The sequence below is a fragment of the Oncorhynchus nerka genome, linkage group LG14, assembly GCF_034236695.1.
Source record: "Oncorhynchus nerka isolate Pitt River linkage group LG14, Oner_Uvic_2.0, whole genome shotgun sequence".
NCBI classification, from domain to species: Eukaryota; Metazoa; Chordata; class Actinopteri; order Salmoniformes; family Salmonidae; genus Oncorhynchus; species Oncorhynchus nerka.
In genome coordinates this window covers 96,368,136-96,393,166 of record NC_088409.1, presented here as the reverse complement: position 1 = coordinate 96,393,166, position 25,031 = coordinate 96,368,136, and the positions used below count along the sequence as shown (strand labels likewise).

The 25,031-nt window shown below is 45.5% G+C and overlaps 1 protein-coding gene across 1 annotated transcript; it reads right to left on the bottom strand.

Annotated features, from left to right (window-relative positions):
- Positions 1-1,032: 1,032 nt before the first annotated feature.
- Positions 1,033-24,196, bottom strand: LOC115119386 (immunoglobulin superfamily member 10-like). Its single transcript, XM_029648159.2, has 9 exons — positions 23,920-24,196; positions 20,472-20,601; positions 16,873-17,263; positions 15,372-16,142; positions 13,202-15,115; positions 7,939-9,651; positions 6,773-7,673; positions 4,048-4,414; positions 1,033-3,863 (listed from the first exon to the last, which is right to left on the bottom strand). The coding sequence occupies exons 1-9, from the start codon at positions 24,162-24,164 to the stop codon at positions 2,313-2,315; spliced, it is 7,983 nt and encodes a 2,660-aa protein (XP_029504019.2). The 5' UTR covers positions 24,165-24,196; the 3' UTR covers positions 1,033-2,312.
- Between the last annotated feature and the right edge of the window lie 835 nt (positions 24,197-25,031).

The following is a 25,031-nucleotide window of genomic DNA, read 5'->3' as shown; positions in this document are numbered from 1 at the left end:
ATGCCACAATAAACCCTCCCCCTACAGGGAACAGAGGTGCTGTTCCTAATGACCCACCCTACCCCCTCCTCTACAGGGAACACAGGTGCTGTTCCTAATGATCCCCCCGACCCCCCTCCTCTACAGGGAACACAGGTGCTGTTCCTAATGACCCCCCACCACCCCCTTCCTCTACAGGGAACAGAGGTGCTGTTCCTAATGACCCACCCCCTACCCCCTCCTCTACAGGGAACAGAGGTGCTGTTCCTAATGACCCCCACCTCTACAGGGAACAGAGGTGCTGTTCCTAATGACCCCCACCACCCCCTCCTCTACAGGGAACAGAGGTGCTGTTCCTAATGACCCCCACCACCGCCTTCCTCTACAGGGAACAAAGGTGCTGTTCCTAATGACCCCCCTATCCCCTCCTCTACAGGGAACAGAGGTGCTGTTCCTAATGATCCCCCGACCCCCTCCTCTACAGGGAACACAGGTGCTATTCCTAATGACCCCCACCACCCCCTTCCTCTACAGGGAACAGAGGTGCTGTTCCTAATGACCCCCTACCCCCTCCTCTACGGGGAACAGAGGTGCGGTTCCTAATGACCCCCCTATCCTCCTCCTCTACAGAGAACAGAGGTGCTGTTCCTAATGACCACCCCACCCCCTCCTCTACAGGGAACAGAGGTGCTGATCCTAATGACCACCCCACCCCCCCTCCTCTACAGGGAACAGAGGTGCTGTTCCTTTAGAACCCCCCCTCCCCCTCCTCTACAGGGAACAGAGGTGCTGTTCCTAATGACCCCTCCCTCCTAATTACCTCCAAACAGTGAGCACCAAAAACTGCTTTGGGACAAAACCCATAGCCTCCAACCTCATAGTGGCCTGGCTGAAGACCCTATTCCAACTACGTGGACCTCTGGGAGCTATATTCTTAGAAAGTGCTCAAAATTGACCCGTTTGATCACAACTCAAAACAACTCAACCACGTTGCTTCAGTTAGCTCAATTAGCTTCACATTGGACGAAACAGGACAAAACACAGGACAAGAAACACGTTCCATTTTTGGTTTAATTTCATCTCCCAGGTACCATTCATTTACACCTAAGCACCAATTAATTTCCACAAAGTCGTTATTAGCTACAAACGACATAAAAATATTATTTACATGAAACCAATAATGCATAATAACTGTATTTACGTTGAGAGACACTTCGTATAATGCCACTGAATACTGTGTAAATTATAATTTCACACCCATAAAAGTTGGTATTAATGCCCATTAAACCATGATAGGGGAGATAGGGATTAACATGACAAACTAACAAAAGCTCATTCAAAAAGATCCATATTTACAAATGTGAGAATTGTATTATGAAAATCTGTATGATAATCCAGTGTAAAATGTATATGAGAAATATATATTTGGCAGTCCATAAAAATATACTGCCTGTATATAAACAAGCAGTAAAGTCAGAAACATTCTCATAATAGTTTTTTACATTTTTATCTCTCTCTGTTATTGCAGCAAATCTGTCACTAAACAACCAAAAAAGAGACATTGAGGCGGTGTCCAGAGGGAACGTAGTGAGTGAGTTTCTCTGTCTTCCTCTCTCTCCATAGGCTGTAACAGTATAGTGTTGGGTCAGAACTGTCAATATGTAGCCTCACTGTCAGACCCAGTCTCTAGACCCTTTAAAAACACGTAGCCTCACTGTCAGACCCAGTCTCTAGACCCTTTAAAAACATGTAGCCTCACTGTCAGACCCAGTCTCTAGACCCTTTAAAAACATGTAGCCTCACTGTCAGACCCAGTCTCTAGACCCTTTAAAAACACGTAGCCTCACTGTCAGACCCAGTCTCTAGACCCTTTAAAAACATGTAGCCTCACTGTCAGACCCAGTCTCTAGACCCTTTAAAAACATGTAGCCTCACTGTCAGACCCAGTCTCTAGACCCTTTAAAAAACAAAACAAAAGAGAACCAGTGGTGAGTTTCCAGACCTCTGACTATGTTACAATAAGAATAACAGCTAGTCCATCTTTTTTGGAAAATAACAGATCTTTTTCTGTACAGTTTCCCTTTCTTCTAGTTCCCTGCTCCGTTCCCTCCTCCTTTCCCTCCTCCTCCTCTCAATAATCCGGTTCTGCTCTTGGCTGATTGATGTGAGCTGTACCGTGGTCAAACTATTCCACAAACCCCGCTCCTCACAAGTCCACATGTGGAAAACAGTCTGTCCTGACATTGTACATTATAGGACACTGTAAAGTTTCTGTGTCTGTTTAGAGTTTATAGTCCAGGGGTTCTATTTTCCCCTTTAGTCAGCGCTGGTCCTCACAGCACACGCATATACGTGACCCGTGAGTCCGTGCCCAGATGGTTTTTGGCCAGGCACTTGTAGGTGCCAGAATCTGCTGTGGTGGGTCTCTGGATGATCAGCGTGCCCTGTGGGTGGAGCAGCTCGCTGCCCGTGGGTCGCCCTTTCCCCGCCGTGGAGAGCACAGAGCGGTCAGGCAGCTCCCAGGTAATCTCTGGCTTTGGGATCCCGATGGCGGCACAGTTGAGTTGGATGGGCGCCCCCGCCACCGCCCTCACGGTGGGAGGGGGTCCCGCGGTGATGCGGGGAGGGTAGGCGATGATGATGACCTGCACTGTGAGAACCGCCTCGCCAGCGTCGTTCCCAGCCCGACACACGTAGTTTCCCCGGTCGTGGAGGGTGGTGTCCCTGACAACCAGGGTCCCGTTCTCCATCAGCTGGTGGCGTCCATGGACCTGAGGCCTGACCAGGGTGTGGCCTCCAGGGATGGTCCAGTAGATGCTGGGTCTGGGGCTGCCATCAGCCAGGCAGTGGAGGAACAGAGGGTCCCCAGACACACTGCGTATGATCCCTCTGGGCCTGGTGAGGATTAAAGGTTTCTGGCCCACCTCCAGAACTATCAGTTTCTCAATGTAGCCCACGGAGTTCTTAGCGGCACAGCGGTACTTCCCAGCATCCTCCTTCGTGGGGTTGTAGATGACGAAGGTTCCGTCGTTGCCTAGGTGTTGGCGTGAGCCCCGGTCGGGGCTGCCAGTGAAGCGGGTCCCATTAGGCAGCAGCCAGATGATCTCTGGTGTGGGGTGACCATCTGCAGAACAGTTCAGCACCGTGGTCTTGCCCATGCGGGTCACCACCTTCTCGTTGAAGGGGTTCTTGAAGATGGGCCGTTGGAGCATGTCAGTGACCTCCAGCTGTACCACCATCACCGCCTCCCCTCCGTCGTTCCTTGCCATGCAGATGAACTCTGCCATGTCCGTCGGACGGACGTTCCGGAATTCCAGCGTTCCGTTGTGGTGGACAATAATTCTGCTGCCGAAATACGGAGCATTCAGGAAGATGTTATCCGGCATGATCCAGGTGATCTTCGGAGGCGGGTCTCCAGCGGCCTTGCAGTCTATGAACTTCCTGGAGTACTTAGCAGCTGTGTCTTTCACCACGGTCCTGTTCTGGTAGTAGCCATTGATCACCGGAGGGTTTCCGTCAATATCCAGCTTGTAAACCTTGCTGTCATCCCCGGCGGTGTTGCGAGCCATGCACACGTACTCACCAGCATCCCTAAGCTTAACGTCCCGGATATCGAGAGACCCGTTGACGTGCATCAGGTAGCGTTCGTTGGAGGCTGCGATCATGTCGTTGGTAGGGAGCATCCACAGGATTTTGGGCTTGGGCTCGCCCGTGGCCTCACAGTCGAAGCGGATGTCACCTCCAGGCTTCACTTGGGCGTAGGTCCGGCTGGGCGTCCGTATCCGTGGCGCTGCCGTCACCACGGTGATGTGGACGTGCATCTCGTCCTTGCCCAGCTGGTTCTCGGCATAGCACGTGTAGTCTCCCTCCTCCGCCATGCCCACCTGTAGACAGACACAGTACTAGCAGTTCAGAGTCAGAGGACTACAAAGACAGAGAAGAAATACATCTAGCAACGTTGAGTTAGCAACATTGAATTAGCAACATTGAGTTAGCAACACTGAATAGAGCCCAATACTCCTAGCAAGCCAATGCATTAACTAATTAGTGTTCAGGTAGATTTCACACCTGGTTGAGATAAAGCGTGCCATTATCAAACAGGATGTATCGACGTGCGCGTCCCCCTCCACTACTGCTGTCTGCCTGCAGGGCGCTGTTGACCACGGTGCCGTCTGGTAGACCCCAGGAGATCTCTGGCTCCGGGGCTCCAGACGCTTTGCAGTCCACCTTCAGTTCGTTGCCGTAGGGGACCTGCTTCTTGCTGTACGTCTTGGGCTCGATCTTGGCTGGCTTCATGGACACAGTGACCTTCATGAGCTGGAGGTCGTCTCCCACCTTGCTGCGTGCCACACACAGGTAGTCCCCGGCGTCCTTGTCACTCACAGAGTCTATGACCAGGGTACCGTTGTCCAGGACCTGGATCCTGTTTCCCATCCTGGATAAAGAGATGTGAAAAATAATTAGGTACATTGGTTATTTCTTTAAAAGTTACTTCGTACTGCAGCACAGCTTGCGGGCTGCCGCAGAATTCTATGGCACGTTATTTAAGTGTCAGCCATTTTTGCCATTAATGCTAGTTAGTTCTAGTTTGACCCCCAGAAGCCATCTTTGAGAAGCATTTGACTGTTTTAAAAAATTGGCTGTATTAGAGAATTTAAAACCTTTTTTTGCAAGAACATAGTATATGGGGATTGATTTTAAGAAATGTAGTTTCATTAATTTGATTCATATTATTGTGTTTCTATTCCAAGAAAAATGAAACACTTAGGGTTTCCTTTAGGAAAATAAGGCACTGTACAACGTGACCGGTCGGGAGGAGGCTACTAAGTGACTACGAGTGAAGAGCAAAATAATCTTAAAATTTCCACACCCTAATTGTGTGAGTCATAATTTGTAGATGACAACAAATTAAAAAGAGTTGAGTAGAGAAAGAATGTTGCTTTATATGATATTACTTCCTATTGATTTTACAATAACATACAGAAGTATAGTAGGTCATGTACTGGGGGAAAAGTTCTGTTTTAAACAGCAGAAGTCATGTCATCACATCAACAAAATCGAATGACTTTTCATCCTTGTGGAGCTTACAGTATATGTCCTCCTGCTTGGTATTTCCATCAATCTCCATAAAACAAACATGGAATGTGTCATTCTTACAGGGGCCAGACGGGCTTACAGCAGATCACTCTATTTGACCTGGCTGGGCTAGGTGGGCTTAGAGCAGATCACTCTATTTCACCTGGCAGGGCCAGGTGGGCTTAGAGCAGATCACTCTATTTCACCTGGCAGGGCTAGGTGGGTTTAGAGCAGATCACTCTATTTCACCTGGCAGGGCCAGGTGGGCTTAGAGCAGATCACTCTATTTCACCTGGCAGGGCCAGGTGGGCTTAGAGCAGATCACTCTATTTCACCTGGCAGGGCTAGGTGGGCTTAGAGCAGATCACTCTATTTCACCTGGCAGGGCCAGGTGGGCTTAGAGCAGATCACTCTATTTCACCTGGCAGGGCCAGGTGGGCTTAGAGCAGATCACTCTATTTCACCTGGCAGGTGGGCTTATCACTCTATTTCACCTGGCAGGGCCAGGGGGCCAGGTGGGCCAGACAGGCTTACAGCAGATCACTCTATTTGACCTGGCAGGGACAGACAGGCTTAGAGCAGATCATTTCACCAGGCGGGCTGGCAGATCACTCTATTTGGGCTTAGGTGGGGGCCAGGTGGGCTTAGAGCAGATCACTCTATTTCACCTGGCAGGGCCAGGTGGGCTTAGAGCAGATCACTCTATTTCACCTGGCAGGGCCAGGTGGGCTTAGAGCAGATCACTCTATTTCACCTGGCAGGGCAGGCTTACAGATCACTCTATTTCACCTGGCAGATCACTCTATTTGGCACCAGACGGCAGATCACTCTATTTGACCTGGCAGGGCCAGACGGGCAGATCACTCTAGAGGCAGATCACTCTATTTGACCTGGCAGGGCCAGGCGGGCTTAGAGCAGATCACTCTATTTGACCTGGCAGGGCCAGGCGGGCTTAGAGCAGATCACTCTATTTCACCTGGCAGGGCCAGGCGGGCTTAGAGCAGATCACTCTATTTGACCTGGCAGGGCCAGGCGGGCTTAGAGCAGATCACTCTATTTCACCTGGCAGGGCCAGGCGGGCTTAGAGCAGATCACTCTATTTCACCTGGCAGGGCCAGGTGGGCTCACAGATCACTCTATTTCACCTGGCAGGGGGCTTAGAGCAGATCACTCTATTTGACCTGGCAGGGCAGGTGGGCTTAGAGCAGATCACTCTATTTCACCTGGCAGGGCCAGCCAGCAGATCACTCTATTTGACCTGGCAGGGACAGGCGGGCTTAGAGCAGATCACTAGAGCAGATCACTCTATTTCACCTGGCAGGGCCAGGCGGGCTTAGAGCAGATCACTCTATTTCACCTGGCAGGGCCAGGCGGGCTTAGAGCAGATCACTCTATTTCACCTGGCAGGGCCAGGCGGGCTTAGAGCAGATCACTCTATTTCACCTGGCAGGGCCAGGCGGGCTTAGAGCAGATCACTCTATTTCACCTGGCAGGGCCAGGCGGGCTTAGAGCAGATCACTCTATTTCACCTGGCAGGGCCAGGCGGGCTTAGAGCAGATCACTCTATTTCACCTGGCAGGGCTAGGTTGGCTTACAGCAGATCACTCTATTTCACCTGGCAGGGCCAGGCGGGCTTACAGCAGATCATCCTAATTTCAGTGTGTCACTTTTTTAGACTGTGTGATTACGTATATATTACAGATCATGTCCTCATTACCTGTGCCACTGGTCCACCACAGCCTTAGAGGGTAGTCTCCAGATTATCCTGGGTTTGGGGTCCCCGGTGGCCGAGCAGTTCAGCCTGAGCTGGTCACCATACGACAGCACCGTCCTGAGGTGTGACGCCTCAACAATCTCAGGAGCCATCTCCTTCTTCTCCACCGTCAGCATCACCACCCTGCGCTCTGACCCTGTAGAGCTGGTGACGATGCACTCGTACTTTCCACTGTCCGTGGCAGCCGTATCGGTCAGGTGGAGCGTCCCGTTAGCGAACACAGACACTCTGGGGTCCACAGAGGTCTTCATGGGCAGCACCGCCATCCCATCATAGAGGACCCAGTGTACGGTGGGCTGGGGGCTGCCCTGAGCGGTACAGGGTAACCACAGGCTCTGCCCCACACCAGCCTGGACCTGCTGTCGTTTGGCCTCCAGGATACCAGGAGGTGCTGCCACCACCTGCAGTCTGACAGTGGCAGTGTCGGCTCCTGCTGGGTTACTGGCGATGCACTTGTAGTGGCCCCGGTCATACACAGACACCTGCTTGATGAGCAGAGTACCCTCTGGGGTCACTGACACTCTGGGGTCTGAGTTGTGGCCCCTGACTTGGGTGCGGTTGGCCAGGATCCAGGAGACCAGAGGGGTGGGGCGGCCCTCCACCTTGCACTTCATCTCCACTGTCTTCCCAGAGTGGGACTTGATCTCCCGTACCTTGGGCTCCAGGATGCGTGAGGGGTAGGCCACTACGGACAGGGTGACCAGGAGCTTGTCCGACCCATGATCGTTCTCGGCCAGGCAGAGGTACTGGCCACGGTCTTTGATGTTGGCGTTCTGGATGGACAGAGTGCCGTTCTGGAACACCTCAAACTTGCCCATCTTGCCCTTGATGGTCATTGTGCTTCCTGAAAGGAAGGGAGGAATGAGAGAGCGAGAGAGAGTGAGAGAGAGTATTAGAGAGGGGGAGAAAGTGTGAGAGAGAGAGGGGGAGAAAGAGAGAGAGAAAATATTAGAGAGGGGGAGAAAGAGAGTGAGAGTAAGAGTATAGAGAGGGGGAGAAAGAGAGCAAGATAGAGGGAGTAAGAGAGAATATGTAAATACAGTATAACTTCAGTACAACTTCATTCCAAAGTTAGTTTTATAACATGCTAAATATTTATACCCTTTTACCTGTGCTTGAAGAGAAGCGTTTCCAACTGATGGTGGGTTCAGGGCTGCCCACGGCTTCACAGGGCAGGAAGGCGTCTGAGTTGGACAGGACAGTGAAGCTAGCCGCGTTGCCTCCCACAATCCTGGGCTTGGTGAGCATGTCCTTGGTAGATGGCTCAAAGCCCACAATGCTAGCGGTTGTCGTATCATAGCCGGTGATGTGGGTATAGGCGTTGGAGATGGCATTGTCTATGTCCTTGCTGCTGTAGGGGCCATTGGTGTGCCCTTGCTCTGCTTCCAGAACAGTCAGTGTGTCAAAAGTCAGGGTCTTGTCTGGGCTTGGTCTGGTCCTTTTACTGGACACCGTTGGCCTGGTTCTCCTGATCGTGGGTCTCTGTGTGATCTGGTAAGGACTGTCTCTCCCTGACGGGAGCCTGATGTTAGTGTTCACTCTGATGGGGTCGGTGTTAGTCTGTACGTGGGTTGACGATGTAGTGTAAGGCCTTGAGGTGGTGGTTGGATGAGGTGTGTTGGAAGTCATTCTGGGCCTGGTGGTGGAAGTGTAGGCTCGTGGACGGTTAGTGGTGGACTCCAGCTCATCTGTCCAGTTCTCATCTTCGTATGAGTCGGAGTCTGTGGTAGTTTCTCCCACGGAGGTCAAGTCCGTGGACACAGTCACTGCAGACCTTTCTGATTCCCTGGAGGGCGTGTACAGGGGCTTGGAGACGGAGACGGTCCGTGTGGGATATGTGGTGGTCTCCATGGTGGTCTCAATGATGGTTTCTGTTGTTTCTGTGGTGGTGCTGGGCGCTTCGGTAGTTGTTATGGTTTTTCTGAAAGTCCACCTGCCCCTGAAAGGCCTCCTGCCCCCTGACCCTTCATTCGGTCTCCGGTTTCCCCCAAATCTACGGGATAGGTACCCCCCTGACCCTCCGGATTCAGACCCAGAGGATGAGGCCTCATCTGTGTCTTCTCTTGGGGCAGGTTTTTCTGTGGGGGGAGTAGCGATAGTCTGGGTGTCTGGGGAAGACTCTGTGGTGTTGTAGTACCTGTAGTGCCAGGCTGGTGTTGTAGTTCCACGGCTAGTGCCAGGCTGGGATGTGGTAGAGGCCTCAGAGTCAGGCGATGAATCTCCATAGTCATCGTCTGCTGAGCTTTCTGGGGTTTCTCTGTGTTTACCTGCTCTAGACGGTGACTCGGTCACAGGTTCAGCCAGAGACCGCTGGGTGGGCAGTGCAGTTGTAGTTGTAGTTGCGGTGGTGGTGGGTTGGACCGTTGTTGTACCCTCTGTGGTGGTGGAGGGCCTGGCTGGTTTACGTAGCCCGTTGAGTTTCTCCTTCTGCCTCGCCCTGTTCCCAAACAGCCTGTCCCAGTTGATCTTACCACGGACGACCTTGGAGGCGGTTGTGGTTGTGATGGTGGAGGTTGTTGGTTCATCTGTTGTGCTCGTCATAGGATGGTGTGTTGGGTCAGACTCTGGGGCTTCAGAGGAGGTCATGTCATCCCTGGATACCTCAACTCTGGACTGAGAGTCAGTGGAGGTGGGCTGGGTGGTGGTGGTGGGGGCTTCTGTTGAGTATGTGGTGGTGGGAGTGTCCAGTGTTGTAGAGATGGGCCTCTCTGTTCTTCCTAGAGAGGAGCTAGGGACTTTAGGCGATGATTTAGGCAATGTTTTTGGTGTGACGAGCCTCTGACCGCTCGTCTTCTTCTTCCCATCCTCATCACAGTCACAGTCTGAAATAGCAACAATAATAACAATGAATCATCATCATCATAATCCTCATCATCATGATCTTTAGGCTGTTCCTCAAAGCTCAAGAGTCTCACCAACAAAGCTAATGTCAACATCAAAGACAAGAAAAGACATAACACATTTGAACAACATGACAAGTATAACAATATTTAAGTATATAAAAAATGATTTTAAATACATTTAATGTCAATTTTATTTGTATTTCATTAACATTTAATTTGATTAAATACATTTAAAATTATGTAAATTGGGATGCTTTTTTAAAAAAAATCTTAGTATATTAAATAAAGAGCAAAACAAATATACGTTGAATACACTTTTTATTTTATTTTTATATTTTATGTATATTTCTCATGAATTAGAAGTACTAAAATTGTATTTGAATTATATCTCCTGTATTTTCTTTACAAAGAAAGTGCATTTATTTCAATACATGTTTCAAGTATAATTTTACAAATAGACTTTCTTTAACCACATTAGTTATTGTAATTAGCCATGTAAAGGTAACTTTCATTTACCAAGGCATCTTTTCAGCCAGTGCTATTTACAAAGCAGTTGTGGCTGGAGCGGCAAACTACAAGTTACGCTTTTGATAACTTCATCAGTGGTATTTCACACTTTAGCTGTTCACATGGTGATAAATTAACATTTCAATAAAATGTGTAATGTGTCAAATGTGATGTGTAATTAAAAGTACAACATTATTCAGTTATTCAGTTTGAAAATGAACATCAAAAACATTTGAATTACCTAAATATAAAGAACGATATCATATTATAAATGGAAACTTCAGCTGCAGAAAAGGATGCTGGGTAATATGCAAAACATTTTGCAAATGCGTTTTTGAAAGTATATTTTAATATATTTTGTGGACATTTATGTTAAATATACTTTAAAAAAAAAGTATACTTAAGTATATTTACTTGAGATATTAAAAAGTATAGTCTCAGGAAGCATTTTCCTTAGCTGTGCATGCTACCTTATGTGGAATAAACAATCGTTATCATTGTCAACTTTCTATGCACTCTTCTGAACTGGAATTAAGAAAGTATTTCAAAACTCATTATTGCCACTAAAATTACAACCTTGCAAAGTTCTTCATACCCATTGGATTTCTTAAAATGTTACAAAGTGGGATTAAAATTGATTTCATAAAAAAAAAAAGAATAGTCAACAATCGAAGCAAAGATTTTATTTAACATTTTGTAAATATTGATAGATATTAAATAACTAAAATATAGTTGTTGCATAACTACTCAGCTCCCTGAGTCAATACATTATAGAAACACTTTTGGCAGTGATTACATTGGCGAGTCTTCCTGGGTAAGTCTCTGAGAGCCAATCCAATCCATACATGGATTGCCCAATATTAACCCTTTATCCTGTTCATAGTTCTTCCAGTCCTGTCAAGATGTCGGGGATCATGGCTAGACAACCATTTTCAAGTCTTGTCATATATGTTCAAGTAGATTCACTGTCTTCTTGGTAAGCAACTCCAGTGTAAATTTGGCCTTGTGTTTTAGGTTATTGTCCTGCTGAAAGGTGTTGGAAAGCAGACTGAAGCAAAGTCCTCTTCTAGGATTTTGCCTGTGCTTAGCTCCAAACCGTTTCTTTTTATCCTGAAAAACTCCCCAGTATTTGCAGATTGTCAAGCATACCAATGCCATGATGCAGCCACCACCATGCTTGAAATAAGGCAGGAGTTACTCAGTGTTGTGTTGAATTTGCCCCAAACATAAGGCTTTGCATTTAGGCCAAAAAGTGTATTCCTTTGCAGTTTTTTTTAACAGTATTACTTTAGTGCCTTTTTGCATACAATACTATTTTTATTTTGTATATTTGTACTCTTCTTTTCACGTTGTAATTTCTGTCATTATTTTGGAATCACTACAGTGTTGCTGATTTCACCGTTACAGCCATTGAACTCTGTAACTGTTTTAAAATCACCAATGGCCTCAATGTAACATCCCTGAGAAGTTTCATTCCAGCTCATTTCAGGAGTATGACTGTATATCTTTGATGTGTCTGGGTGGTTTAATACATAATCCACAGCATAATTATTAATATCTTGCTATCTTTAAGTGGTTTTAAAACCTCTTGAGTGTAGGGGGCAGTATTTTGATGTTTTGATGAAAAACGTACCCAAATGAAACTGCCTATTTCTCAGGCCCAGAAGCTAGAATATGCATATACTTGTCAGATTAGGATAGAAAACACTGGAAAGTTTCCAAAACTGTCAAAATATTGTCTGTGAGTATAACAGAACTAATATTGCAGGCGAAAACCTGAGGAAAATCCAACCCCCAAAGTGAAGGTTTTTCCTGAAAGTGCTCTGTTCCATTGCATGCCTTCATTCCATTTAAAGGGATATAAGCCAGATTCATTTTCTTATGGCTTCCACATGGTGGAAGTTTCAGGCTTTTATTTTGAAAAATTAGCGAGAAACATCACATCGCGTCATTGGATGGCTGGGTGCCAGAAGCGTTTTGCTTGCGCCAACAGAGTGGAGCAGACATTTTCTCTCTCTCTCCCATTGAAGAAGCTAGAGTCCGGTTGAAATATTATTGATTACATATTGTAAAAACAACCTGAGGATTGATTATAAAAAACGTTTGACATGTTTCTGCGAACTTTACGGATACTATTTTGAATTTTCGTCTGCCCCGTCGTGACCTCTCGAGCCTGTGGATTTCTGAACATAACGTGACAACCAAATGGAGGTATTTTGGATATAGAAATAATCTTTATGGGGCAAAATGAATATTTATTGTGTAACTGGGAGTGCAAACATCCGAAGATCATCAAAGGTAAGCAATTCATTTTATTGCTTTTCTGACTTTCGTGACCAATCTACTTTGCTGCTAGCTGTTTGTAATGTTTTGTCTGCTGAGAGAGATGTCCGAACATAAACGCTTGGTATGCTTTCGCCGAAAAGCTTTTTTGAAATCTGACACGCCAGGTGGATTAACAACAAGCTAAACTGTGTTTTGCTATATTGCACTTGTGATTTCATGAAAATTAAATATTTTTTGTAATTTAATTTGAATTTGGCGCTCTGCAATTCAGCGGATGTTGACGAAAATGATCCCGCTAACGGGATGTGTGTGTCAAGAAGTTTTAAAATGACCATCCGTAAAGAGATATTCAATGTCTGATTTGATATTGTTACCCATCAACCAATCACTGCCCTCTCTTTATGAGGAAGGGTTAGTCATTAAACCCTTATTATTTCTCATAGAGTGAGTCCATGTGTAATTTGTTAAACCACATATGAAATGTAACTCAGTAAAACCGTTGAAATTGTTGCATGTTGCGTTTATATTTTTGTTCAGTATATATTTATAGATATTTAAGATATACCAGAAAAGTACATTTCGCACTTGAATTATATTATTTAAATTTGTTGTATATTTAAGTATACTTTAGCATACGTGTAATATACCACATTTTGTCATTTGGGATAACGTACCTGTGGTCAGATCCATAGTGTAGAAACTACATATCATATTTGAACAACATGACATAAAGTACCTGTGGTCAGCTCCATAGTGTAGGGTACTGTGTTGTTGCCTTGCTTCTTCACCGTGGTGGGCTGTTTGAGTTTGTTCAGGATGGACTGGATGTCTGTGATTCGGTTGGGCTTGATAAACCTCCTCCTGCCAGGATGGTTCCTCCTCCGGCCCCCTCCTCCTCTTCCTCCTCCCCCTCGGCCATTCTTAGGGGGGATGATGTGGATCTGCTGGCGGGAGATGATGGTGGAGCCTGCAGGCAGACGGGGGGACTTGATCCTCTGGGTGGTGTGGAAGGTGATCTCATCCTGCTCTCTCTCGGTGGTGGTGACTGCAGTGAAGGTGGTCTGGCTGTCTGGGTCAGTGGCTGTGTGGATCTCAGGCCCTCTAGGGGGTGACCTGGGACTGTCCATCATGGGGGTGACGTTGGGGTCGGCGACAAGCGATCGCGCCGCCCCGGTGGAGGTCTCTGGTTCTGCAGGTGCTTCTCCGGAGAATAGGATCTGGGTCTCATCTGTGGTGTCGGTCACGGTGAGGCGGAGAGTGACGGGTAGCCTCAGGGGTACCGTCATGTTCCTCTCCAGAGCGTACGACTCAACATTAGACCCACTAGACCTACTGATACTGGGAATGTTTGGTGTGACTGCCTCACTCTGAGTTCCACTGATATTCCCTGTGATGTCGGGTCCGTGGGTGAATGTGGACTCTATGGGTGTGGCGTCTGACCGGCTGTATGACTCTGTCGTCACTCTGTCAGTGTTTTCTGTTGTTACAGTGAAACTAGTCCGAATGTCATCTGGGATCTCCATGGTTGTCATGAAACTGGTTTCACTGTTGTTGGTGGTTGCCATGACATTATTCTGATTGTTTACGTTCTCTCTGCTTGCAGTTACTCTCATCTTTCTTTCATCTGGAGTATCTGTGGTTGTCATGACGCTGGTTGGTAAAACAACGAGTCCATCTTCATGAGACAGACCCTCCCCAGATCCAGCATCCCCGTCCGCAGACATGTCAGTCTCAGAAACTCCTTTTTCTTTCTCCCTCTCTGTCTTCATTGTTGAACCACCTTGAGCCTTCTTCATGAACTCTGCAAATCTCTGGGGGTCTACTTTCCTGGAGGCTTGATCAAAGACCCTCCTGTTGCTCCATATGCGTCTACTGCTGGCTGGGCCCCTCCGCCTCCCCCCTGAGCCTCCTGATCCTCTGCCCTGAGAGGAGGACCTGAGTCTGGGGTACGGCCTATCTGATGTGATGGTCCTGGACTCCTTAATGGTTCTGTCAGAAGGGCTGGAGGAAGGGATCTCACTGTGGGAATCCTCCCTCTCTTCTATGCCCCCGCCAACCTCAAGCTCAACCCCAGCTTCCACCCCTGACCCCTCTCTATCCACCACTGTCACCTTCCTGTACCCCTCCCCAGTAACTGTCACCTGGGAAGTCAGCAGGTCCACCCCCAGGTAGTTAGCACTGAGACACCTGTAAAACCCCCGGTCTCTAGAGGTCAGATCTTTTATTCCTAGAGTCCCGTTCCTATAGAGCTTCCTGTTCCCATAGGATTTATCCAGTACTGTGTGGTCAGGTAGAATCCACTGGACCGAGGCATCAGGGCTGCCTGCGGACCCACAGTCTAGAACCAGGCTCTGGCCCAGAGGCCGTGAGAGCTTGACCCCGTTGACCTCCTCCTCCTCCACATCGGGAGACAGCACGGTGACCCGGAAGCTGAGCACGTCTGCGTCCAGGTAGTTAGTGGCGATGCAGCGGTAAAGGCCAGTGTCTGAGGTGTCTGTTCCTCTCAGGGTCAGCCTCCCATCAACGGTGATCACTATCCTGCGGTCCTCACTGGAGTAGGGCGCCCGCACCTTACTGCCGTCCGATAAGATCCACTCTACAGAGGGCTTTGGCTCCCCCAAAGTCTGGCAGTTGAGCTCCACCACCCCACCTGTAATTACAACAAGAATCATGTGAATAAATTGATTTTATAATGCACATTGCTATATTGTAGCTCTGAGAGTATGTTACATACATCATATGGACACATTTCTGCTCATTCACAACACATTGTTTATTGTAGGACCCACCTATGAGGACTCAGTCATGAACAAGACACGTATTAACCATACATTGCTTTGATGTAGCCCTTTTCAACAAGCATCAAAAAGCATTGTATGGGGGCTGTATCTCTGCCCAACACCCACCTATGAGGACAGAGTGCTCAGTCTGAGTCTGGTTGTCTCGTTTGATGATGGTCCAGCTGTAACGGTCCTTCCTCTGCGACACCTTGTTCTCCACACGCAGGTTAACCACTGACCTGTACTTAATGTGCAGAGTGGAGAATGTGGTCGTGGTACGGTCCAGCTGAAAGTTAACCTCTCCCTGCATCAACCACGCGGGTGAAGTTATAATATCAGCCTCGATATCTGTGTGGATTTCATCATGTCCCTCCATTGGTCTGATCTGGGTGTACTTGTAGATCATGTCTGGGGTCCTGGAGAGCATCAACCCTCGCTCTAGCTTCATGGGAACGTCACTGTACGTAGCCAGGATGCGCCAGAGCTGTTGGATGTGCTCATAGTCAATATTACAAACCAGCCATGTAGAGATGGTGGTGGAGAGCATGGTCACGTTTTTCTCCCCCTCCTCCACCTGGGTTAGAGTCAGGTTCTCCATGGCTGATGGTCTCTGGACTGTGCAGGTAAGGCTAGCGTCATTGTGGAACTGATCTGTCAGGTTCATCTGCAGGGATCCAATGGGAGCGATGAAGTCCCGGGGAGAGACAGGGGTGTAATCCCCCTGGTCCAGGCTGACGTTCCTCTGCTTCAGATGGGGATGGATCCAGGGTTTGGTACAGGTGAAGGAGTCACGGGGAAGCTGGATGAGGCTCCTGCCTCGAATGGGAGAAGGGGTCTCACAGACGGGGCAGGCTTCACCTCTGGCATACTTCCTGTCTCGCTTGCATTTCAGCACACCTGGAAAACAAGGTCATTACTGAATCGATATGTCGTTTTTAAGTCATGATTTATTAAGGGGTTGGTTCCCTATTTCCCATGCTTTCAAATGTTGTTTATGATAATGCTCTAAATCACAAAGTTGGTTTTAAGAAATTATCCAGGAGTGTCTAAATTTAGATTTAGATCCATCTCCATTTGCTTATTTATTACATTTTTGATAAAAACATTAGAGCCTTTGTTCCTGTTTTTTAGTATTTTTAAGTACCACTTGATGCTGATATTGAAAAAAGTGAAAAAGACGTATTTCCAGCAATAAAGATGCATCTGTCTTCTTTGGAGAAGCAGGGTTTTCCTGCTGGAAACTGTCCCACGCAACATCAATTTACTGAAGAAACACATGTTTTCACAGTATAAATTCATGCATGTAGAGAATCCACCAGATCTTTATTTAACTAGGCAAGACAGTTAAGAACAAGTTCTATTGACAATGATGGCCTAACAGGTTAACAATGGGTTAACTGCCTTGTTCAGGTGAAGAAGGACAGATTTTTACCTTGTCAGGTCCGGGAGTCAATCCCAGCAACCATTTTGGTTACTGACCCAACGCTCTAACCACTCTGCTACCTGCCGCCCTGATCTTGCCTGGTTTAATCCATTTTTTTAAAAATGTACATTAACTGTCAACAGGACGTACTCAGTTAAATCAAACATTCAGAACGTTGCAGACAGAAATCTAATGTAACCTTACCTGAATTTATCTCAGCCCACTCTGGGAACCAAGCCATGCGACAGTCGCAGGACCACGGGTTGCCATGGAGATAGATGTTCTCCAGCTGAGAGCAGCCAGTGAAGACATCTTTGGGGAGGCTGGCGAGGAGGTTGTCAGACAGGTGGATGTTCCTGACGGAGGATACCTTGAACACTTGGCTGTGCCTCAACGTGATGAAGGTATCCGGGTGGAGCTGCTGGAGTAGGTTGCCCTCCAGGTGGACCAGCTGTAACATGGTGAGACCGTAGAACGCCTCCGGGTTGATGAACTCGATGAGGTTGTGGTCCATGTGGAGTCGTACCAGGCCCTCCAGGCCTTGGAAGGTGTCCTTGTTGATCTCTTTCACTCTGTTATAGCTCATCTTCAGGACCTGAAGGCACATCATTGAAAAATACAAGTTATAGTCATACATAGAGACCCCTGGAGTGAGAGTCTACCACGGCTAACGTGTTAAAGGCGCTTCATTAGGAAAAACAGTGTTGTAAAAATCATCCGGGCCAGAGGTGATGTGAGGTTGTTCTGCCTGGGAGCACTTCCAGAAGTCAGCTGTTGTGAATGTTTTTTAAATAAGAGTAACTCAAAGCAGTTGTAAAGTGATGCATGTCCAAGGTCTTTTATAAACCCCTTCCTCAGTTAACCCTCAGGGCCTACAAACTTCTTTGGAATAAAATATGAACACCACGGACAAAAGACACAGCTGTTTATTTGGTGATATATTTTCCAAGATGAATTACCTGTGGAGTTGAAAGATGTTACTGGAAGGAAGAACTTTGGCTCCACTAGCTTGGTGGGAAAAAGTCTACTCTGTCAAATAATGATATGAGGTTATGAATGGAGTATGTTATACATTTAACAAAATCATTGTCATGTCTGCCAATGTGGATATGAGCAAATGTGAATCAAATGAGACAACGTATTACAAACATAAAGGATCCTTTGTATCTCAGTTGGTAGAGCATGGTGCTTTTCAATGCCAGGATAGTGGGTTCAATACCCAGGACCACCAATTGTTTCAAAAATGATGTGGGTGTGGCTTTGGATACAAAATGTCTTCTAAGTGGTGTATATATAGGGGTAATAAAAGAAACAACACCAGAAAGTGTGTTAATAGGATGTTGGACCACCACCAAGCCAGAACAGAACACCTTGGCATATATTCTACAAGTGTCTGGAACTCTATTGGAGGGATGTGACATCATAAATCCATCCTTTGTTGTTGGTGGTGGAAAATGCAGTCTCAGGCGCCTCTCCAGAATCTCCCATAAGTGTTCAATTGGATTGAGATCTGGTGACTGAGACGGCCATGGCATATGGTTTACAGTGCATTCAGAAAGTATTCACAGCCCTTGACTTTTTCCACATATTGTTGTTACAGCCTGAATGTAAAATTGATTTTTTTAAATCTTGCTGGCCTACACACAATCCCCTAATAATGTCAAAGTGGAATTATGTTTTTCAAAATTGTTACAAATTAATAAAAGTTCTAAAGCTGAAATGTCTTGAGTCAATAAGTCCCTTTGTTATGGGAGGGAGGTTCTCCAATTCCTTGCCAAGAAGGGCACCTATTAGTAGATGGGTAAACATTTGAACAATTCTGACATTGAATATCCCTTTGAGCATTTTGGATGGTGTATCAATACACCCCAGTCACTACAAAGATACAGGTGTCCCTCCTAACTCAGTTGCTGGAGAGGAAGGAAACCGCTCAGGGATTTCACTAGGACGTCAATGGTGACTTTAAAACAGATACAGAGTTTAATGGCTGTGATAGAAAACTGAGGATGAATCAACAACGTTGTAGTTATTCCACCATTCTAACCTAATTAACAGAGTGAAAAGAAGGAAGCCTGAACAGAATAAAAACATTCCAAAACCTGCTTCCTGTTTGCAACAATGCACTAAAGTAATACTGCAGAAAATGTGGTGAAGCAATTTATTTTTTGTCCTGAATGCAAAGTTTGGAGATAATCCAATACAACACTTTACTGAGTATCACTTTCCATATTTTCAAGCATAGTGGTAGGTGCAACTGGGTCCTGGACTTCCTGACGGGCTTCCTCCAGGTGGTGAAGGTAGGAAACAGCACCTCCACTATGGTGATCCTCAACACAGGGGCCCCACAAGGGTGCATGCTTAGCCCCCTCCTGTACTCCCTGTTCACCCATGATTGCGTAGCCATGCACGTCTCCAACTCAATCATCAAGTTTGCAGATGACACAACAGTGGTAGGCCTGGTTACCAACAACGGCGAGACAGCCTACAGGGAGGAGGTGACGGCCCTGGCGGAGTGGTGATAGGAAAATAACCTCACCCTCAACGTCAACAAAATGAAGGAACTGATTGTGGACTTCAGGAGACAACAGAGGTAGCACGCCCCCGTCCACATCGGACTGCGACATTGATCATCCTAATATTTCTATATTTCTTAATTCCATTCTTTCACTTTAGATTTGTTTGTATTGTTGTGTATTGTTAGATATTACTGCACTGTTGAAGCTAGGAACACAACCATTTCCCTACACCCACAATATATGTCTATGCAACCAATAAAATGTGATTTGATTTTATGGGTATGCTTGTAATTGTTAAGGACTGGTGAGATTTGACGTGACGAAGAAAACGGAGCGATTTCTCCTACACAAAGAATCTTTCAGGAAACCTGAACATTTGCTATCTAACTGAGAGTCTCCTCATTGAAAACATCCAAAGTTCTTCCAAGGTAAATGATTTTATTTGAATGCTTTTCTTGTTTTTGTGAAAATGTTGCCCGCTGAATGCTAACGCTAAATGCTACGCTAGCTATCAATACTGTTACACAAATGCTTGTTTTGCTATGGTTGAAAAGCATATTTTGAATATCTGAGATGACAGTGTTGTTAACAAAAGGCTAAGCTTGAGAGCTAATATATTTATTTAATTTCATTTGCGATTTCATGAATAGTTAACGTTGTGTTATGCTAATGAGCTTGCGGGATAATTACACACCTGCATACAGGTTTTTTTCGTAGCTAAACGTGATGAACAAAACGGAGCGATTTGTCCTAAACAAATAATATTTTTGGAAAAACTGAACATTTGCTATCTAACTGAGAGTCTCCTCATTGAAAACATCTGAAGTTCTTCAAAGGTAAATTATTTTATTTGAATGCTTTTCTTGTTTTTGTGAAAATGTTGCCCGCTGAATGCTAACGCTAAATGCTACGCTAGCTATCAATACTGTTACACAAATGCTTGTTTTGCTGTGGTTGAAAAGCATATTTTGAATATCTGAGATGACAATGTTGTTAACAAAAGGCTAAGCTTGAGAGCTAATATATTTATTTCATTTCATTTGCGATTTTCATGAATAGTTAACGTTGCGTTATGGTAATGAGCTTGAGCTTGAGGCTGTATTCACGATCCCGGATCCGGGATGGCTAGAATCAAGAGGATAACCTCTGCTAGCTCTTATTAACTCAGGTACCACACCTGTGTGAAAGCCCCTGCTTTCAATATACTTTGTATCCCTCATGTACTCACGTGGTTCTATTACCTGTATATCGACAGGTGTTTTATGACAGTGCTGTCATGGGTTATACCTGTAAGGACTTGAGGTCTTGAAAGGCCCTGTCAGCGATGCTGTGAATGGTGTTGCTGTGGAGCATCAGCAGCTCCAGGTGTTTCAACCCAGACAGATCATTCTCCCTCAATGCTGTTAAACTGTTATACCTGAAGACAGAAAAGTGAGAAAACAGTGAATAATTTATTATTTCTCAAAATGCTACATCAACGGTCTAATATATAACTAAAATATACTGTTATGTGCATTCATAGAGGGTGAGAAAACTGAGAGAGAGAAAAAGAGAGATCAGGGGGAGAGAGAGATCCGGCCTCACCCTACTAGAATCTGAATTCAAATGTCTACTGTTTGCTGATGAACTGGTGTTTCGGGTCCTCAACCAAGGAGAGCCTACAGCAGCACCCAGATCTTCTGCACAGATTCTGCCAGACCTGGGCCCTGACAGACCTGGGCCCTGACAGACCGGGGCCCTGACAGTAAATCTCAGTAAGACAAAAAAAAAATGGCGTTCCAAAAAAAGTCCAGGAACACAAATAAATCTATAATAAATAAATCTAGACACTGTCGAAAGGAACATAAATTTCCACCAATTAGGAACTGGCTAAAAATACTTGAATCAGTTATAGAACCTATTGCCCTTTATGGTTGTGAGGTCTGGAGTCCGCTCACCAACCAAGAATTCACAAAATGGGACAAACACCAAATTGAGACTGCATGCAGAATTCTGCTAAAATATCCTCCGTGTACAACGTAAAACACCAAATAATGCATGCACTGCAGAATTAGCGAAACCCACTAGTGATCAAAATCCAGGAAAGGGATGTTAAGGATAGGGCTGACTACTGCCCCCTTTGGAGGAATTGCGTGCCCATAGTAAACAGAAAAAAAATCTGTCCAAAATTGCTAATATATGCATATAATAATAATTATTGAATAGAAAACACTCTAACGCTTCTAAAACCGTTCAAATTATGTCTGTATGTAAAGCAGAACTCTCAGGGCAGCCATTCTCCCAAACTCTCTCTTGTCATCAGAAAAGTTGGCCCAACTTTGACGTCATCGCCCCCACCCTTCCCAAGCAGCTACAGACCTGTCCAAAATTGCTATGTCTTCAGCGCGATGTCTGCTTTCAATGGGGCTTGCCATTGTGAGAATCGCGCGCCCACGAGACTTTTGGCGGGCTGAAACCTTCGGGTCACGCGAAAAAACAAGTACTTTCATGCACGCGTCGGCTCCGGAGCTCCCTTTCTTCCAGGATTGACCAAACGATGTCGGTGTTTCTGTTCGTGCTAAGGATTGTTTTCCACGTTTATAACATGCTAAAGCTTGATTCTGCACTTAGTTTGACCAGTTTAGTCGACATATAATATGTAATTTTGAAGTTTTGGTGCGCATCCACTAGAATTTTGGCTGCATTTCGACCGGAATTTGTCGCGTTTGATAACCTAAAGACACAGACTTCAAAACCAAACAATGTTTTTGGTAAGTATAACTCCTTCCAGGTCTTCTGATGGAAGAACATCAAAGGTAAGGGAATATTTATGTGGTAAATTTGGGTTTCTGTGGACTCCAAGATAGAGGAGACGTAATGCTAATTTCTGAGCGCCGTCTCATATTATAGCCTAGTGAACGAATTCTGTAACGTTAAAAATAAATGTAACACAGCGGTTGCATTAAGAAGAAGTGTATCTTTTCTAACTATATGTAGAACATGTATATTTAGTTAAAGTTTATGATGTGTATTGCTTGTTATCTGACGTTATCTGACGGAGCTATCATCATTTCTCCGGACATTTGAGTAGCATTATTTGAACATGGCGTCATTGTAAACAGAGATTTATGGATATAAATAGCATATTATTGAAAAAAACATAAATGTACTGTGTAACATGTTATATTACTGTCATCTGATGAAGATTTTCAAAAGGTTAGTGAATTATTTTTTATTTTATTTTCTTTTAATCCTGCGTTTGTTGATTGCATATTTTGTTCAACTTGGCTATTCAAATTAGCTGTGTCTTTGGTGGTGGTTTGACATAAATATGTGCTATGTTTTCGCCGTAAAACATTTTAGAAATCTGACTTGCTGGGTAGATGAACAATGTGTTTATCTTTCATTTGAGCTATTGGACTTGTTAATGTGTGGAGGTTAAATATTTCTAAGAATATTTTTGCGTTCCATTGCGCCACGTTCCAGCTGAACGTGGGAGGGTTCGTTCCCAAATGGGTACCATTTGGTTAAATTCTACAACCACCTAGAAAGAAGAGATTCCCAAACCTTCCATAACAAAGCCATCACCTACAGCGAGATGAACCTGGAGGAGAGTCCCCTAAGCAAGCTGGTCCTGGGGCTCTGTTCACAAACACAAACAGACCCCACAGAGCCCCAGGACAGCATCACAATTAGACCCAACCAAATCACAAGAAAACAAAAGATAATTACTTGAGACATTGGAAAGATTTGATAAAAAAACAGGTCAAAGTGGAATGTTATTTGGCCCTAAATAGAGAGTACACAGTGGCAGAATACCTGACCACTGTGACTGCCCCAAAATTAAGGAAATCTTTGACTATGTACAGACTCAGAGAGCATAGCCTTGCTATTGAGAAAGGCCAGCCGTAGGCAGACCTGGCTCTGAAGAGGAGACAGGCTATGTGCACACTGCCCACAAAATGAGGTGGAAACTGAGCTGCACTTCCTAACCTCCTGCCAAATGTATGACCATATTAGAGACACATATTTCCCTCAGATTACACAGACCCACAAAGAATTCAAAAACAAACCCAATTTTGATAAACTCCCATATCTATTGGGTGAAATACCACAGTGTGCCATCACGGCAGCAAGATGTGTGACCTGTTGCCACAAGAAAAGGGCAATCAGTGAAGAACAAACACCTTTGTACTATATACAACCCATAACTATTTGCACATCATTACAACACTGTACACAGCCATAAAATGACATTTGGAATGTCTATATTCCTATGAAACTTTTTTCAGTGTAATGTTTACTGTTTTTTTTGTTATGTTTATTTTAATTGAGTTTATTATCTATTTCATTTGCTCTGACTATGTAAACATATGTTTCCCAATAAAGCCAATAAAGCCCTTTTAATAAACATTGAAAAAGAGAGCGGAGAGAGAACAGAGAGAGAGCGGAGGGAGAGAGAGAGAGGAGAGAGAACAGAGAGAGAGCAGAGGGAGAGAGAGAGAAGAGAGAGAACAGAGAGAGAGCGGAGGGAGAGAGAGAGCGGAGAGAGAACAGAGATAGAGCGGAGGGAGAGAGAGAGGAGAGAGAACAGAGAGAGAGCGGAGGGAGAGAGAGAGCGGAGAGAGAACAGAGATAGAGCAGAGGGAGAGAGAGCGGAGAGAGAACAGAGCGAGAGCAGAGGGAGAGAGAGAGCGTAGAGAGAGCAGAGGGAGAGAGAGAGCGGAGTGAGAGAGAGAGAGAGTCTGACTCTCACCCTAAGTTAATTCTTTCCACAGCCGTCTGGATCTGGCCTGGTATTGCGGTCAGATATCTGAAGGTACAGTGCACTTCGGTGGGAACGTAGCACGCGCACGATTTGGGGCAGCCGCTGGTTATTGGTAGCAGAGCGACCAAGACAAACACAGAGGTCAGCAGCCATCGCCGCAGGTATGAGGGGCCGTAGGTACACACACTCATTCTGGAGAGGGAGAGCGCTTCACACTCAGTCACACACTGCATGGCTCAGGTCCTTCTCCTCTCATTAATGAATGTCAACCTGTTGGAGAGACACAGGGTTGGTTGGTTAGAGAAGGACTAATTACACATGTGCAAAGAATGCAGTGTATTCTGTGTCAAAGAGAACGTGAAGTACAAATAAAATGAGAGACGTGGAGAGAGAGAGAGAGAGAGAGAGAGAGAGAGAGAGAGAGAGAGAGAGAGGGAGAGAGAGAGAGAGAGAGAGAGAGAGTTTATTAGAGAGGGGAGAAAGAGAGAGAGAGAGAGAGAGAGAGAGAGAGAGAGAGAGAGAGAGAGAGAGAGAGGGAGAAAGAAAGAGAGAGAGAGAGAGAGAAAAGAGGGAGAATAGACAATAAGATAGAAAGGAGATAGAGAGATGTGTGTGTATGTCTGTGTCCATATTTTTAAGTTGGCAAATACAAAGCAATGATAAATCAGCACAAATAGTTTTTTGACAATATCTACACAATTGCTAAATCAATGTAGATAATATCCCAACTCTCCTTTTAGATGAAAGGCCCAGGCACTTCAACATCGATGAACATTCAAAGAGTTATGAAAACAAGGTTTGAAATAAGGTAATTGAGAGTCAAATCCTAAAAAAATATATATATATTACATAAAAATGTGAAATATAATCTTTCTCAATGCACCGAGAGAGAAAGGTTGTGCGAAAAGTCTACAAGGTACCACGGTGTTGTAGTCTAATAATCCCCCTCCATTCCTCGTGCTCCTTTTCTAAACCTCATCAACACTTCACCTCTGAGACTTATTTAGAAAATACACTATGAGTCCATGCTATTGAAACACCTTGTTCCATAAATGAAGTTATCTAAAGTCACCAATTAGCATGATGTTTAGATTAGTTAG

Coding starts and splice junctions, on each gene's coding strand:
- LOC115119386 (XM_029648159.2), bottom strand. CDS start 24,164: ATGCAGTGTGTGACTGAGTGTGAAGCGCTCTCCCTCTCCAGAATGAGT. Junction 20,602..23,919: donor GTGGAAAGAATTAACTTAGG/GTGAGAGTCAGA, acceptor TTCTGTCTTCAG/GTATAACAGTTTAACAGCAT. Junction 16,143..16,872: donor GTGGGCTGAGATAAATTCAG/GTAAGGTTACAT, acceptor CTTGTTTTCCAG/GTGTGCTGAAATGCAAGCGA.